This window comes from Cucumis sativus, chromosome 5, assembly GCF_000004075.3.
Source record: "Cucumis sativus cultivar 9930 chromosome 5, Cucumber_9930_V3, whole genome shotgun sequence".
Lineage (NCBI taxonomy): Eukaryota > Viridiplantae > Streptophyta > Magnoliopsida > Cucurbitales > Cucurbitaceae > Cucumis > Cucumis sativus.
In genome coordinates this window covers 19,563,684-19,580,572 of record NC_026659.2, presented here as the reverse complement: position 1 = coordinate 19,580,572, position 16,889 = coordinate 19,563,684, and the positions used below count along the sequence as shown (strand labels likewise).

Sequence of the window (16,889 nt, the reverse complement as noted above, 5' to 3'; positions counted from 1 at the left end):
AATTTTTGTTATAGGCTTCTTAAATCCTCTATTGTCTTCTTAAATCCTCCATTGTCTTCTTCCGCTTCACAGGTATGTTTGTTTATTCTAACCCTAATTTTATTTAGATTTGTTATTTCATTTTCTTATTTTATGGGAAAAAATTGTTTGAATTTAGTTATATTGTTTGAACCTACTACTACTAATAATAATAATAATAATTATTAAAAAATATAATTATTAATACAAATCTAAAAGGGAAACATAATTAATGCACCTTTAATGTACTTTTTTTTTTTTAATTTTAGCAATGATTTGACTAATAATAATAATAATAATAATAATAATAATTTGAATACTAATAATAATAAGAATAAGAATAATCATAATCATAAGAATAATTATAAGAATAAAAATAATAAGAATAACAATAATAATAATAATAAAAATAAAAATAATAATAATAGTCATAATCATAATAATTATAATTATAATAATAATAATAACAACAATAATAATCCTAACAATAATAATAATCATGATGATAATGATAATAATAATAAGAATAAGAATAAAAATAGTAATAGTAATAGTCATGATGATGATGATGATGATGATGATGATGATGATGATGATGATGATGATGATGATGATGATGATGATGATGATGATGATGATGATGATGATGATGATGATGATGATGATGATGATTGATGTTGATGATGATGATGATGATGATGATGATGATGATGATGATGATGATGATGATGATGATGATGATGATGATGATGATGATGATGATGATGATGATGATGATGATGATGATGATGATGATGATGATGATGATGATGATGATGATGATGATGATGATGATGATGATGATGATGATGATGATGATGATGATGATGATGATGATGATGATGATGATGATGATGATGATGATGATGATGATGATGATGATGATGATGATGATGATGATGATGATGATGATGATGATGATGATATTGATGATGATGATGATGATGATGATGATGATATTGATGATGATAATAAGAATAAAAATAATAATAGTGATAGTCATAATCATAATAATAATAATTATAATTATAATTATAATAATCATACCAACAATAATAATAACAATAACAATAATAACAATAACGACGACGATAAGAATAATAATAATAATGATGATGATGATGATATTGATAATAATAATAAGAATAAAAATAATAATAGTGATAGTCATAATCATAATCATAATAATTATAATTATAATTATAATAATCATACCAACAATAATAATAACAATAACAATAATAACAATAACGACGACGATAAGAATAAGAATAAAAATAATAAAAATAAACATATTTATTGTTTGAATTTAGTTATATTCTTATTTAATGCACCACCTAAACTTATTTAATGAACCCTAATAACAATAATAATAATTATTATTATTTTAAAATATAATTATTAATAAAAACCTAAAAGAAAAAACCAAAGCCAAATCATATTTAACTAAATAAAAATCCAAGAGTAAATCCTACATTACTGTGTACACTACATTACTAATAAAATAAATAGATACATTAAACTGATGATCGTTTTCATATTTAATAGCTAATTAAATATGTCGTTGCGACCTGAAGATTTAGTTATTCTTGAACCTGGTAATGATGAAGATAGTGATATAGATGTAGAAGTCGATGAACTATTTGGTAATGAAGAAAATATAGAGGAAGAGAATGAAATAATCTCGTCCGATATATTTACACAAATAGATTGGGACATTGCGAATTCTGTTTGTGAACAAGGCTCTACATTGGCAGATAGAAATGTATATGTTGACACATCTTGTTTAATACGGAAGGGAATGATCTTTGACTGTAAGGAAGATCTTCTGTTGGCTGTTAAGAGGTACTGTGTGACACAACACTATGAAATTGTTGTAGTCGAATCAAACCAACATTTGTGGAATATTCGATGCAAACAGTGGAGTAATGGCTGCACCTGGAGGTTACGTGCTACGAAGCGTAAGAGCCACGGATTGTTTGAAATAACTAAGCTCCAAGAAGAGCACTCGTGTCTGTACTCAAATTTAACACAAGATCACTCACAGCTATATTCAAATTTCATGAGTGTTCAAATTCAAAACATGCTGAAAGCTGATCCTACTATTACTGTGTCTGTGCTTGTGGAAATCATAAAACAACAATACGGTTACAATGTTAAGTATGGACGAGTTTGGCAAGTGAAGAAAAAAGCTTTGATTGTTGTTTTTGGTGATTGGGAGAAATCATATAATGAGCTTCCATACTGGTTGAGTGTCGTTGTACATTATAATCCGGGAACTCGAGTTGATTGGTTTTTTCTTCCATCTGATGTACCAGGTACAACCATTTTTGGAAGGGTTTTCTGGTCATTTGGTCCTGCAATAGAAGGGTTCAAGTATTGTAGACCATTAATTCAAATCGACGAAACCCATTTGTATGGAAAGTATAAGGGAAAAATGTTAACTGACTTATCAATTGATGCAAATGGTCATATATTTCCTCTTGCATTTGCTATAATGGAAGGGGAAAACACGTCTAGTTGATCATGGTTTCTTCATGCACTTCGCGAATACGTTACTGATCGATATGGTATTTGCTTGATCGCTAACAGACATAGGGGCATTCTTTCTGCCATTAACAATGAAGAGGTAGGTTGGAGTGAACCTCGAGCTATCCATCGATATTGTCTTCGTCATGTTGCTAGCAACTTCAATCATAAATATAAATCGAAGCAACTGAAAGATTTGGTGTTTAGGGTAGGTAATCAACACCAAAGGCGCAAATTTATAAAAATAATGAAAGAACTACAACGATTGAACCCAGAGTGTCTTGAGTTTTTTGAAGATATTGGCGTGGAAAAATGGACTCAGTCCCATGACAATGGGTCTCGATATGGGTGGATGACAAGCAATGTAGTTGAATGTATGAACGGTGTATTTAAAGGAGCTCGAATGTTACCCATCACTTCTTTGGTTAGACTAACATTTTTATCGAACAATCCTTTATTTCGAACGTCGGCCAGCTGAGATAAGTGAAGCACTCGATCTTGGTGATATTTATACGGAATATGCGATAAGAAAGCTTAAGAAGTGGGAAAAACGAGCTTCTGCACATTAGTGACATCTATTGATAGAGAAACCCAAACGTTTGAGGTTCACATGGGTATGAGTATGATTTCTCGATACAAATGCCAACACACATAGGTAGTAAGTTTGATGGAAGGGACATGTTCTTGCAATAAGTGACAGTCGTTTAAGATTTCGTGTTCGCATGTAATTGCAGTTTGTAATTACATGCACTTGACATACATACCATACATTGATGAATGCTACTTGTTGTCGACATTCAAACGTTGTTATGACGGTCGCTGTCATCCTCCATCCAATCCAACACTCAGATTATTGGCCAGAGATATCATTCACTGAAGTTCGCCCCAATGCAGACTTACTTAAAGGACCCGGTCGACCAAGAACTACTAGGATCCAAAATGAAATGGATTGGAAAGAGTCTAGTCAATCAATCAGATGCACGGTCTGTAAAGTAGAAGGACATAACAGACGTACTTGTCCTCAACATGCTTCTTCTTCTTCAAGACACTGATGTGTAATTATTTTAGGGTTTGATGTATATCTTAGTCTTTGATGAATACTTTAATTATAATTTATTGATATGTAAAATTAACAACTTAAATTTATAATATTGTAATCATGTAATGGAATTTGGGTCAATTGATCCTCGTAGTATTTCAATATTTTTTAGGTTATTTGCATAATGGAACCTGGGCCGAGTGATCCTACACAGCTATATCTACAACCATCCCATCGTTCACAGTCTATATGGGAGGCTTCCTCCACAATTGTTTTTGAGTTGTCGACGAAGAGAGGCAACATCTCAGCACACGATCCCATTCGATCAGTGTATTGTACCATATTTAGAGGTTGCTGGCTTTCTAGGGGTTCCCAGATAGGATTTATGCAGTTGGACTGGCATTTGATTATTGCTCTGATCGAGCGTTGGAGACCAAAGACTCACACATTTCATATGCCTTGTGGGGAATGCACGATCACCCTACAGGATGTTGCAGTTCAGTTAGGGTTACCTGTGGATGGTGAGCTTGTGGTAGGGTCGTTATTATATGACTGGAAGGTACTCTGTGACGATTACTTGAGAGTTCGTCCACCTGAAATGAAAGCTCAACGGTTGACCCTTCCTTGGTTGGCAGAACAGTTCACAGAATTGCCACCGGATGCTGATGCAGTGAGCGTTCAAAGATACGCTCGTGCATACATTATGCAGTTACTTGGAGGCTTTCTATTTGCAGAGAAATCAAACACCCTGGTCCACTGTATGTTCCTCCCGCTTTTAATTAATTTTGATTAGGCTGGTACGTATGCTTGGAGCGCTGCATGCCTCGCATGGTTGTATAGGGAATTGTGTCGAGCGAGTAATGCACGATCTTTAGAGATTGCTGGCCCATTAATATTGTTGCAAGTATGGGCGTATGACATATTTCCTATTATGGCACCACAAGTACCAGTTGAGGTGTCAGTTGGTCGACCTTTGAGTTTCAGGTATTTTATATATATATATATATATATATTATTTTTTTAGTAAAATTTGCAGGGTTTATAACTTATTAATGATTCATTTCTCACATTAGATGGAGCGGTGTTATACCATTGTTAGAATTGTCAGCAAATATGTTGATCACCTACCGAATGTTTTTTGATCGGCTGATCAACTCTTAGGTAGTAAAATATTATACCAATATTGTGTAGGCATGTTTTTTGTTGCTTCCTTATGTTCGTTTTTTAACAGATTAATTGGACACCATACACGCCCCACATTATGACATTGCTTCCGCATCAATGTCATAACGGTCAAGCGATGTGGACATATGTGGATCCTATGATTTGCTTTCATCTCGTTGAGAAGCATCAAGTAGATAGTGTATTGCGACAGTTCCATATGCTACAAATGCCACCAGAGTTTTGCTCCACAAATCAGGGCTTACACCAAATTGATTTAAGAGGCAAGCACGATCAAAATTGGAGTAGGATTCATGCAGAGCATATAGCAATGTGGCATTCACGAAATAATTTTTGTGCCGAAGCAGAAGCAACACAAAAGCCGACAGTATCAGATAACTACTTTTCCTGGTACACGTCGATTACCCGACGCTTTATGACACCTGATGGCGCTTACTGTTATCGCATGGTAATAGTTTTAATATGATTTATAAATTTAATACAAGCATGAACATTTTTTAATTATATTATTTACAATCGTTCAGAATAATTTTGTTGAAGACGTACGTTGAGTCTCCATGGAAAACAATTTTGAAAATTTGAAATTTTTAGACCAATGTGTGACGAAGTCATGGGAGATATAGACCACCTTGTTCAGCGGACTCGACGTTTAAATGTTGCCGACACAGATCGTAGACGCATTCGATGGCGACGGCGGCGACAATGCGATGATGTCGTAGAGGGAGATGGGGAAGATTCTTAAGTTGTATAATTTAAGTGTTTTTAAATTTTGCTAGAACTTATTCAAGATGTATAAATAAAAAATTGGACTTTTTAAAATTAATTATAAATTAGAAGTTGCTAATAGGTGATTTAGATATAGGAGAATTCTTAATAATATCAATATATATATATATTTTAAAAAAATAGAGAACCAAGTAGTAAAAAAAACATTCAAAATATTTTTTTTCTCAATCTATCTTAAGCCACAAGATTTCTTTAATAAATTAACAAAAAAATTATAAGATATCACTAATGATGTGTTTTACCTTTGGTTTTTTGTTTTACCACTTACTATAATCAAAGTTTTGTTTTTATTTTGTTAAATTTGTTTAGAACTCAATTATTAAATAAACATAAATTACCAAAAATTTGGACATTTAAACAAAAACTAAAATTTTCACATATTTAAAGTTGGACATTTAAACAAAAACATAAATTCCCAACTACCTTAATTTTGAAAATACTTTTTAAAAACACATTATTTTTTTTTAAAAAAATCCGTCTTTCACAAACGTTTTTACCCTAAAAATAGTTAATCTTTTAAAATATAATAATTTAAAATATCTTTCAAAGTCGTCCATACGTGGAGCAAACTGGTCAAATATGCTGACGTGTGCTGACTGTACATTCTGGAAGTCGTGTACCCCGTACACGACTTCGTCCAATTTAAAAAAAAAAACACCTACTTTTTAGAATAGTTTTGGAAACAACCTTATTCTTATAATTTCTTATTAAACAACCCTATTTTTCAAAATATTTACACAAAACACATTATTTCTAAAAAAAATCCAATAATCTATTGTTATATTATAATTATTATTTTTCCCTTGATTCCGGTTTCCTCTTTCCTTTGTTTTATTTATTTTTATAATATCTTAAAATAAAATTAATAATAATAATAACAATAATATAATAATATATTATTATTACTTTTCCATTTCCTTTTTCCTTTTCCTCTTCCCAAAACAAACATTCTCTCTCTTCATTAAATACTCATCAATTCCAATTTTTTATCTTTTTCTTTTTCCAAAACATAATAAAATTTTATATTATTCAAACTAGTTATATTATTTTCAATAATATAATTTTCTCGTCCTTCCATAACTTCACACACATATATATACTCAAAATCCTTAACTCTTACAAAAAAAAATAAATTACCAAGATCATTCTCTCTTATCAATCCATAACAATATAGAAAGCTTCCAATTTCAATAATTAATTAAATATTTTTCCATAAATATTCAATTAATTCTAATCTTCACAAAAACAAACAAATCTCTTCATTTATTTAAAATAACATCTAAATAATTCCAACTTAAATTCAATTCAATTAAGATAATTAAATTTAAAATTACCTTAAATTTTAGGGTGTTACAACTATGCAATGAATTTGCATAAGACCAGACCATGAAATAATAACCACTAGATGTAACTCCGTTAATTAGTTGAGTTTCTATTTCATTAGGATGACCTAGGTAACTTAGTCTTAATCCTGAGTGTATTATGAACTCCTGTTCGCGAGGGATATTTGTCCTTTGATTTGTACAGGTGAGAGTGGCTAGATTGGAGACAAGACCGAGTGGAGAGCTGGAAACATAATCACATAGGATGCAGTTCACCAATTCCTGATTTTAGAGTAAGTAGGTGAGTGTTCCCTTAAATGGTGTCTTCGGGACTTGAACAAAGGGTCCTACTTACTCTATGGCATGAGAGGGGTTTCCGTTTATTGGTTGAACCATAAACAGGTTGGTTGTTGGAGGAGCACTAGTATTTAAGGACTAAAAGTAACCAAGTTGGTCTTATGAACACTTGTGAAAGACTAACTTGTTGGCTTTTTGGCCCTTAATCTCAAATTAATTTATTTTAATTATTTAATTAATTTATGTTTTGATGATAACAAATCTGATTTTTTATTTGACAATTTTATTAATTTGAATAGACCATATCGTAGAGCTTGGAAAAATGATTCTAAACGCCTCTTGAATCACCCAAATCGAAGTTCAAATGAAGAAAATATTGCTAAAAGAAGCTTAACGAAAAAATACCCGAGATGGTGACGTGGCGACCAAACATTCAATTTGAACCAATTAAAGAAAGCCACTTGGAGCAATTGAGGAGTAACACATGTGGCTTTTGGTTATGTTTTATTGGCTTTTATAAAGAAAATGACTTTAATATTATTATTTTTCCTTGTGTCTAACGGCTATTTTTTTTAAAAAAATGAAGAAGTTACTTTCTTGGTTCTTTTTAAACAGAGTATTTTGAAAAGACATATTTTTATATTATTATTTGTATTGTGTCTAACGATTAATTGAGTTTAAATCTCAACCATTCATTTTTCTTTTACTTATATCTAATGACCCAAAATGATTTTGAATTTATCTTTTCTCTCTTTTTAAATACTTCACTTTTCCCAAATTTTAAATGTGACAAGATTATTAAATCTTTACAATCCTCAAAAAGTGCAAAAAGTCAACATTGTTATTCTCTCTAAAGCTTCCAATTTTTATTATTTTCATCTTATTCTTGAGAGCTTCTTATTGTATTGTGTGGATTAAATTTGTGAGCTTCAAATTGTATACTCACTCTTTTAGAGAGTTTTCTTTTATGTGATTTAAAAACTTCAACATATTGTAACGGTTGGATCCTAACCCGTGAAAAAGATCGGGTTTGCTCTTGAACCCGAAAAAAGAGCAAGAATCGGTTCGACTCAAATCCGTGGAAAGATTCAAAAGAAGATTTTCAATCAAAATCCCAAGAGGTGCTTGGGAAAGTAGATGTAGGTTGAGTTTAACCGAACCACTATAAAATTACGGTGTCTTCTTCTCTAACTCTTTTCTAATTATTTTTTAATTTAATTTTAGTTACATATTCTTATTGGTTGAGTTTGATTGCATACTTTCATTCATATCTTTTTATCAATCTTGTTATTTAACAAAGTTCTTTATTTAAATTAAAAAAATATCTTATTAGTTTATTTTACTTTTTTTTATTTGTCAAAAAGTTTATTTAAACCCTATTCACCCGCTCTAGGGTTGCCATACCGGTCCAACATAACTTACTGTTATTGATCTATATCGGCGGACACCGAAATATATCTATAGTTCAACTGCAAGTCTTTAGTGGAGTATACACACAGTTAACGAATATTGATTAATGAGATTAATGAGTTTAGAAAATTAGTCTCATATCGTTGTAGCTTCTGATCTGTAGGTCCATTAGGTCTCCTTCGTAGCTCGTAAATGATATATATTGGTTGTAATTTGAAATGTTCAAATTTACTTTAAGAATTAGTATAATGTAGGGTGATACATTGCAATATAACATTTATAATTTAATTAAATTTTATTACATAAATTTATTTTTGGATATATTTCAAAATTAATTTATGAGAGATGAAATAGTTGAATAAGTTCAACTATTAGTTTAATGTGAATCAGATTCATATTAAAACTATAGGTTAAATTTTAGTGCGTATATTATACACATTAAAACTATAGATTATAGAGAAGTTTATATTTGAATATGATTCAAATTTGAAGTAAATTAAATATAAGATAAATTTAGCAATTAATTAATTGAATAATTAATTAATAGTTTAATTTGATTTTATATAGTTAAATCTGATTTAATTAAATTAAACTATAAGATATGTGAGAGATATTAATTAAATATGATTTAAATGAAATATTAAATAAATATGATTTAATTAATTAATTAGTAAATTTAATGTTTTTTATTAATTTAATATTTTTTTAAATTAATAGAATCTCATGATTTCTTCCAACTTCCGAGTTATAAATATGCAGAAGAAAATAGGTTTTTCAACCTAAGCCTTTGCCTCTCTGAAAATTCTCTTAGAGATTCTCTTAAAAGATTTTTCCATTCTAATTGGTTCCCACAAACCAATCTCATTCCCAGAGGATAGGAAGATCTCCAACGGATGGTGTCTCTAATTTAGAGTTTTAATAGATTTAAAGGCGTGAAACTACGTAAGTTTTTTTTTCCCTCTAATCTATAATTTTAAAGCATGCTTAGCTTCAATTAGAAAATTATTTTTGTAACTATTGCTAATGTACAGTATTTTTAAGTTCCTAATTAAATTGATCCAACGTCTCTGTAAAATCTTCTGCTGTGAAGGGCTTTCATCCTTTTAAATCTATGGGTTGAAGCAATCACCTAGGTGTTGGTATAGAAGATTTAATGACTTTATAGATAGTTTGGATTTTCAAAGAAGTTCATATGATATGTGTGTCTACATAAATTCCACAACCTATAAAGATAAGGTCTACTTATTACTCTATGTTGATGACATGCTACTTGCCGAAAACTCTAAAGATGACTTGGTTCATATCAAAAAAATCTTTTAAGTAAAGAATTTGACATGAAAGATATAGGGGAATCAATGAGGATCCAAGGGATTGACATCACTAGAGATAAACCAATCTGTACTAAGCATCATTCAATTAACCTATTGCGAAAAGGTACTCAGGAGGTTTAACCTACCAAATGCTAGACTAGTAACTCTCCCTAATGCACAACATTTTAAACTATTTGTTGCAAATTCTCCTAGTGATACAAACATTGAACACAAAAAACAATGGAGAATGTTTCCTATAGCCAAGTTATGGTAATTTTAATGTACTTAATGATCTCTACAAGACTTGCCTTATCCCATTTAGCCAGCCTAGATAGTAGATACATGACTAATCCCAAAAAGAGGCATTGAGAAGCAACTAAATAGGTATTAAGATATCTAATTTGGTCTAAGTGTGTCAAACTAATCTATCGAAAGGCTACAAAATCTGACCTAGAACTAATTGGCTATGTGGATTCTGACTTTGTCAGTGACGGTGACAAGGGAAGAAGTCTAACATGGTATGTCTTTCTCTATGGTCCTAATTTAATTAGTTGGAAAGCAACCCTACAATCTATTGTTGCTCTCTCAACCATAGAAGCACAATACATAGCTCTATCAGAGGCAGTAAATGAAGGAATATGGCTTAAAGGATTTTGGAATGAACAATCAATTGTAAAAATCTACTGTGATAACCAAAGCACCATACATCTATCCAAAAATTTACAATTCCACAGCAGAACAAAACATATAAATGTGAAGGTTCATACCTCTGAAAATGCTACCGACATGCTCCCCAAGCCTGTTACAAAGATGAAGTTCCAAAAATGTTTCGAGCTGGTAGGCTTTGACGTACCTGAAAAAGTATGATAAATTTCGAAGATGGAAGATCGCTAAAGTTATAAAAGTTGAATTCAAAGTGGAGATTTGTAACAATTACATTACAACATGAGAAGTAATTTTAGTTTTCTATTAATTTTTTTTATATAAACACCTCGATATAAAGGTGTATCATAAAATAAATAGTTTGACTTCTTTACATCTCATACAAAACAAAAGGAAAAAGAATCTAACAGAAAACACTGTACTCATCTCAAGAATATTTAAGAAAAGCAATCAAGACCGTGGATGTAGGCATATTTGGTCAAACCACGTACATCTTGTGTTCTTCTTCTTCTTCTCCTTCATCTTCAATCTATGCATGAGTGTTGTCCTGGGTCAAATTACCGTTTTACCTTTAGGTAACCTCTAGTCCTTAAATGTTAGTGTTCCTTTAATGAATAACTTGTTTATTGTCCAACCAATAAACAAAAACCCCTCTCGTGCCATAGAGAGGGTAGGACACTTTGTTCAAGTCTCGAAGACATCATTTAAGAAAACGCTCATCTACTTATCCTAAAGTAGGGAAAGAGTGAAGGTAGACATTTCTCGACAAAAACACATTTTATTAAAAAATATATTTATTTAAAGTAATTCATACTACATGTGCTAAATTTTTGTAAGGTGAAAAGTAAAAAGTAAAATTTTATTTTGTTGATCATTATTAGATAAAACAAAATCAAAATAGTTAAAATATTTAATAGACTTGAGATGAATTAAAATTAGAAAATCAATTAATTAATGGATCTTAATGCTATTTAATTCACTACAAGAAATTTATTATTCAGTGACAAAAATTTAGTGGCACGACTAATTTTTGTCACTAAAAGTTCGTTTATAGTGACGCAAAAAAATTAAGTCACAAAAGATTATTATTAGCGACCAAATTTTAATTCGTGTCACTAAAAAAATTAGTAACACAACAATTATGACACTAAAAATTAAATAATTTTAGAAACAAAATTAGTTTGTTTCTTTTTATCTTTCCCCATTTCTCTCTACCTCTTCATGATAACCCCTCCCAAGAACCCCATCCCTAATCTTCACCATCTCCATCAGCGGTCACACATCGACGAAAATCGAACCAAACAAACCACTATTTCGGCTGGCGACGCACAAACGGTTTTGTTCGGCGACCAACGACCAAGAAAAGCCCCCTTTTTCTCCTCAACGCATCCCACATCCGTTTCTACCGACGATCCACAACCACAACCATTTTCTTCGACTACCCAAAACCATGAATAAGCTCTTTGACCCATGCTCGACGACCTCGATCCACATCCATTTTTGTTTCGGCTTGCGACCGACGACCACAAAAAAAATTATTCTGTTTCATTTTCAGCTGCGACCCACCATTATTCAATTTTTCTTTCTCCTCAACCTCAAGGTTTGCTCTCAAGCTCAAGGTCTGTTCAAGTTTTTGTTCTTTACACATTGGTTTGTTTATATACTCTTTTACCTATCTCAATTTCTGTATTACTCGGGCTGTAGCAATGTGTTTGATTCATCTGTATTTTACTTTTGGTGATGTTTTGTTGTAGTATTATAGCTATCTATGGTTTTCTAGATGATCTATGTCATCCCATTAATAGTTGAATATTCATCCCTATTTTGTTACTTGGGTATTCATGCCTGTTTTTGTTACTTAGGTTTTTTTAGATGATGATCTATATCATTCTATTAACGATTGAATACTCATGGCTTCCATATATCCCTATGTCAAGCCTACATCAAGAGATGAAGGTACCCAAAAAAGCACAGACACAGACACGAGACACGTACATGGACACGATAGGACACGACAATACACCAATTTCTAAAATAATAGGACATGAACATGTTGAGGATATGTTATTTTTTTATATAATAAAATTTGTTACAAAATATTAAATGTTCTTCATTTCCTCAAAAAAAAAAAAAAAAAAAAAAAAAAAAACTAAATGTTCTTCAATCTTCATTGAAAAAATATAAAATGTCAAATTAACATTTAACCATTGTAGTTTGCAAGAGTACAAAACATATTGGGTATATTCAACATGGAAAATGATTTTCCATACAAAAGAATAAAATATTAAAGACTAATAAAGGAACTATCTTCTCAAATCTCAATGACATCTTCATCCTTATCAACTACTTCAAGCATGCCTACATCTTCAAGTGAATCAAAAGCATCTCCCACAATATCTCATGCCTTAGTTTCTCCTTTGAATATTCTAGAGTCTTTCTAGACAAAAGACAAAGGTTACTGTGGATAAATACCAAATCCTCTGCACGTCGAGACGTCATTTTGTTCCTCATGATGGAGTTAATAAAGGAATATGTGCTCCAATTTCTTTCAGAACATGAAAAGGATGATGGTTGTCCTAAAACTTTGAAGGCAATCTTCTGAAGCATTGGTGCATAAGTCCCATGAGTTGTCCGCGAACTTATAGGATCTATAGTGTATCTCTCGCATATGGAATCATAATCATCAAAATCTCCAGTAATTGTAGAAAATTGAGCAAATTCTACATTCACTTTTGCACGATCCTCCGAGCTACTAAAATACCTCTTCATACACTTCATTCTCTCTCTAGTTAGTTCGACATCTTGATGTGGAGCAACTCAATTAGGATCTTCTGTAAGTCATTCTTCACTATAGTATCTATATAAAAGTTTTAAGAAAATGTTAAACTCAAAAAAATTAACTAAGAATCAACTTAGAATGTGCTATACTAGAATTATTTAAATACCTTGGATTCAAAGAATGTGCTAAACAGTGAAATGGAGTACTATTCTTATTCCAACGATTAATGAGAATGTTATACACCATGTCATAGAAAGAAGAGAATTCAGTTGGTCGCAATCCTTCGTGTTTATATATGGACGTCTTCACCTTTTCAATCATTGTATCCCACATGTCATACACAAAATGTAAACAAGGTGTATCTGTATCACAATCTCTTAGCATTTATATATGGATGAAGTGAATGACAAAATATAGTTAATTTTGTCCCACCAAATGTCATCGAGCACCAACTCCTTTACATGTCTTGGCTTGATCATATCATCTTCTCTATAACTTTCCCATTTATCACTGATGACCATAACTTGTAAGCCGCCTTTAATAAGCTTAAACCTCTTAAGCATAATAATAACTTATGCAAAACGAGTTTCAGCCATTGAAAGCAACTTAAGAGGCACAAATTCATTAAACATGACAAGCTTCATGGAATGGTTCATGATAAATTTTTTCACTACCACGACATCCCCAACATTATTAGAAATATAGCTGCACTCTCTATAAACAATTTGATTATTTTTAACATTCTTGAAAGCACAAATGTTTTTCAAGGCAAGATTTAGAGTATGAACCACGCATGGTGTCCATATAATCGTCGGAAATTGTGCTTCAATAAGTTGTCATGTCCCTTTGCAATTGGGAGCATTATTCATTATCACTTGAACAACATTCTCATGACTGACTTCATTAATCACTTCATCAAATTTGCAATGAAGTACTTATCCTTAATCTCACCTGAGCAATCGACCTATTTTAGAAACATTGACTTACCATTAGAAATCGCCATGAAGTTTATTAATGGCCTTCTTTGTGAGTCACTCCAACCATCACTCACAATATTTTATGATTGCATCATCTGCTTTTGTTATCTTCATTTACATGCTATGTCTATTATCAAGTTTAATGGACTCAATTCTCTGATTGGTGAAAACAAATTTGATTCCATCTTGGAGTTTTGGATCATGATTTGGCACTCTTAAGTGAAAAACCTACTCCACTTACTTCTTCTAGGAGTGATGAGAATAGATCTTTCTATAAAGCTTGGAAAAGATCAAATAGATTGAGCCTAATGTTTATGCGAATGACTATAGCAAACAATATCAAGTCCACAATTACAAAATTGAAAATGCCAATGATTTTATAAAATTTATGGAAAATATGATGAGAAAGCATATTGTTTTGACCCATTTGCTAAATTCATAGAAAGTCATGGTATATGTGTTCAATACATAATACCAAAACACCACAACAAAATAGTGTTGTAGAAAGGCATAATCGTACATTAATGAATATGGTTAGAAGTATGTTAATTAATTTGTCTTTACTTGTGTTCTTGTGGATGTATGCATTAAGAACTGCTTAATATTTATTAAACAAGGTTCCTAGTAAGTTAGTTCCAAATACATCTTTTGAACTGTGGATAGGAAGAAAACCTAGTTTAAGGCACCTGCATGTTTGGTGTTGTCAACTGAAAGTAAGAATTTATAATAATCCATACAAAATGAAACTGGACTCAAGAACAACCATTGGTTTCTTCATTGGTTATACAGAAAAACCAAAGAATATAGATGATTTTATTGTCCTAACCACAATATGAGAATAGTTGAAACTAAAAATGCAAGGTTCATTGAGAATGACATAATTAGTGGAAGTTTGGAACCATGTAAAGTGAAAATTCAAGAAGTTAGGGTGGACAACCCTTCATCTATAACTTCTTCTCAAGTTGTTATTCCTATAGTTGTTGACTCAATTAACAATCCACAAGAAGAACAAATTAATGATCAAACACCACATAATGATGTTATAACAAATGAACCTGTAACTGAGGGACCACAAGAAACAGAGTTAAGAAGATTTGTAAGACCAAGAAGATCACCTATTTCTGATGACTAGTGGTATATTTGCATGAGTCAGATTTGATTTAAGTATTGATAATGATCCGATTTCATTTTCACAAGCCATTAAAAGAGATAATTCTGCAAATAGTTAGATGCCATGAAAGAAGAGTTAAAATCTATGAATGATGATGAAGTCTGGAATCTTGTAGAATTGTCTTAAAAAAAAAAGGAGTTGGGTGTAAATGGGTCTTTAAGACCAAACGTGACTCAAATGGCAATATTGAACGATACAAGGCTAGACTTGTGGTAAAAGGCTATACACAGAAAGATGGCATTATTGATTACAAAGAGACATTTTCTTCTATCTCGAAAAAGGACGCATTAAGAATTATTATGGCTTTAGTAGCTTAATATGATTCAGAGCTTCATCAAATGAATGTGAAAAACTGCTTTTCTAAAAATGAAAATTTAGATGAAGAAGTGTTCATGGATCAATTAGAAAGTTTTATGGTCGAAGGAAAGGAACATATGATGTGTAAATTAAAGTGGTCAATATATGGACTTAAACAAGCTTCTAGACAATGGTATCTTAAGTGCAATTGATACCATCACATCTTTTGGTTTTAAAGAAAACATTGTTGATCGATGTATATACCTAAGGATCAGTGGGAGTAAGTTTAATTATAATCCTTGTTCTATATGCTTACTTACAAGAGATCTGATTATATTGAGGTGATTAGATATTTAGATTCAAACTTTATTCGATGTGTGGATACACGAAAATTCACTTTTGGCTATTTGTTCCTATTAGCTGAATGAGCAATTTCATGAAAATGTGTGAAGCAGCGTATTGTTGCTACATCCACTATGGAGGTTATATTTGTAGCATTTTTTGAGGCTATAATTCATGTTTTATGGCTGCAGAACTTTATCTTAAGGCTTGAAATTGTTGATAGTATTGTCAACCCGTTTATTCTGATAATTCTATAGTAGTTTTCTTCTCAATAAACAACAAGTATTCTAAAGGTGCGAAACTTATGGACTTAAAATACTTTATTGTTAAAGAAAAAGTTCAGAAACAAAGAGTGTCAATCAAACACATTAGCACTAAACTTATGATTAGATCTACTAACTAAATGATTGTCACTAAAGACATTTAATGATCACGTTAAACATATGGGCATTGGTAGATATCATTATTGAAATCAAGATTATGTTATTTGACACTCTGAGCCCATTTATTTATTGTTTCTGATTTTATCTTATGGCTCTGTTCTTATGATTAGTATATACATAAATGAATGATGTTAAACATATGGGATAAAAGAAAATGATGTTAAACAGAACATTGTCTTTAATAAAGACACTTGTTGTTTGGACCATTATTGATTATCTTTATTATAGATTATGTTAATAGAAGAACTATTTCAGCGATACATGGAAGGGAGTATGTTAATGCAA

The 16,889-nt window shown here is 31.3% G+C and overlaps 1 protein-coding gene across 1 annotated transcript; it reads left to right on the top strand.

Moving 5' to 3' along the window:
* The first annotated feature begins 1,615 nt into the window (after positions 1 to 1,615).
* On the top strand, positions 1,616 to 2,581 carry LOC116403936. The gene has a single exon (XM_031885880.1). It carries the CDS (start codon positions 1,616 to 1,618, stop codon positions 2,579 to 2,581), a length of 966 nt encoding a protein of 321 aa, XP_031741740.1.
* The last annotated feature ends 14,308 nt before the right edge of the window (positions 2,582 to 16,889 follow it).

Excerpts from the sequence above, each read along its gene's own strand:
- LOC116403936 (XM_031885880.1), top strand. The coding sequence starts at position 1,616 with ATGTCGTTGCGACCTGAAGATTTAGTTATTCTTGAACCTGGTAATGAT.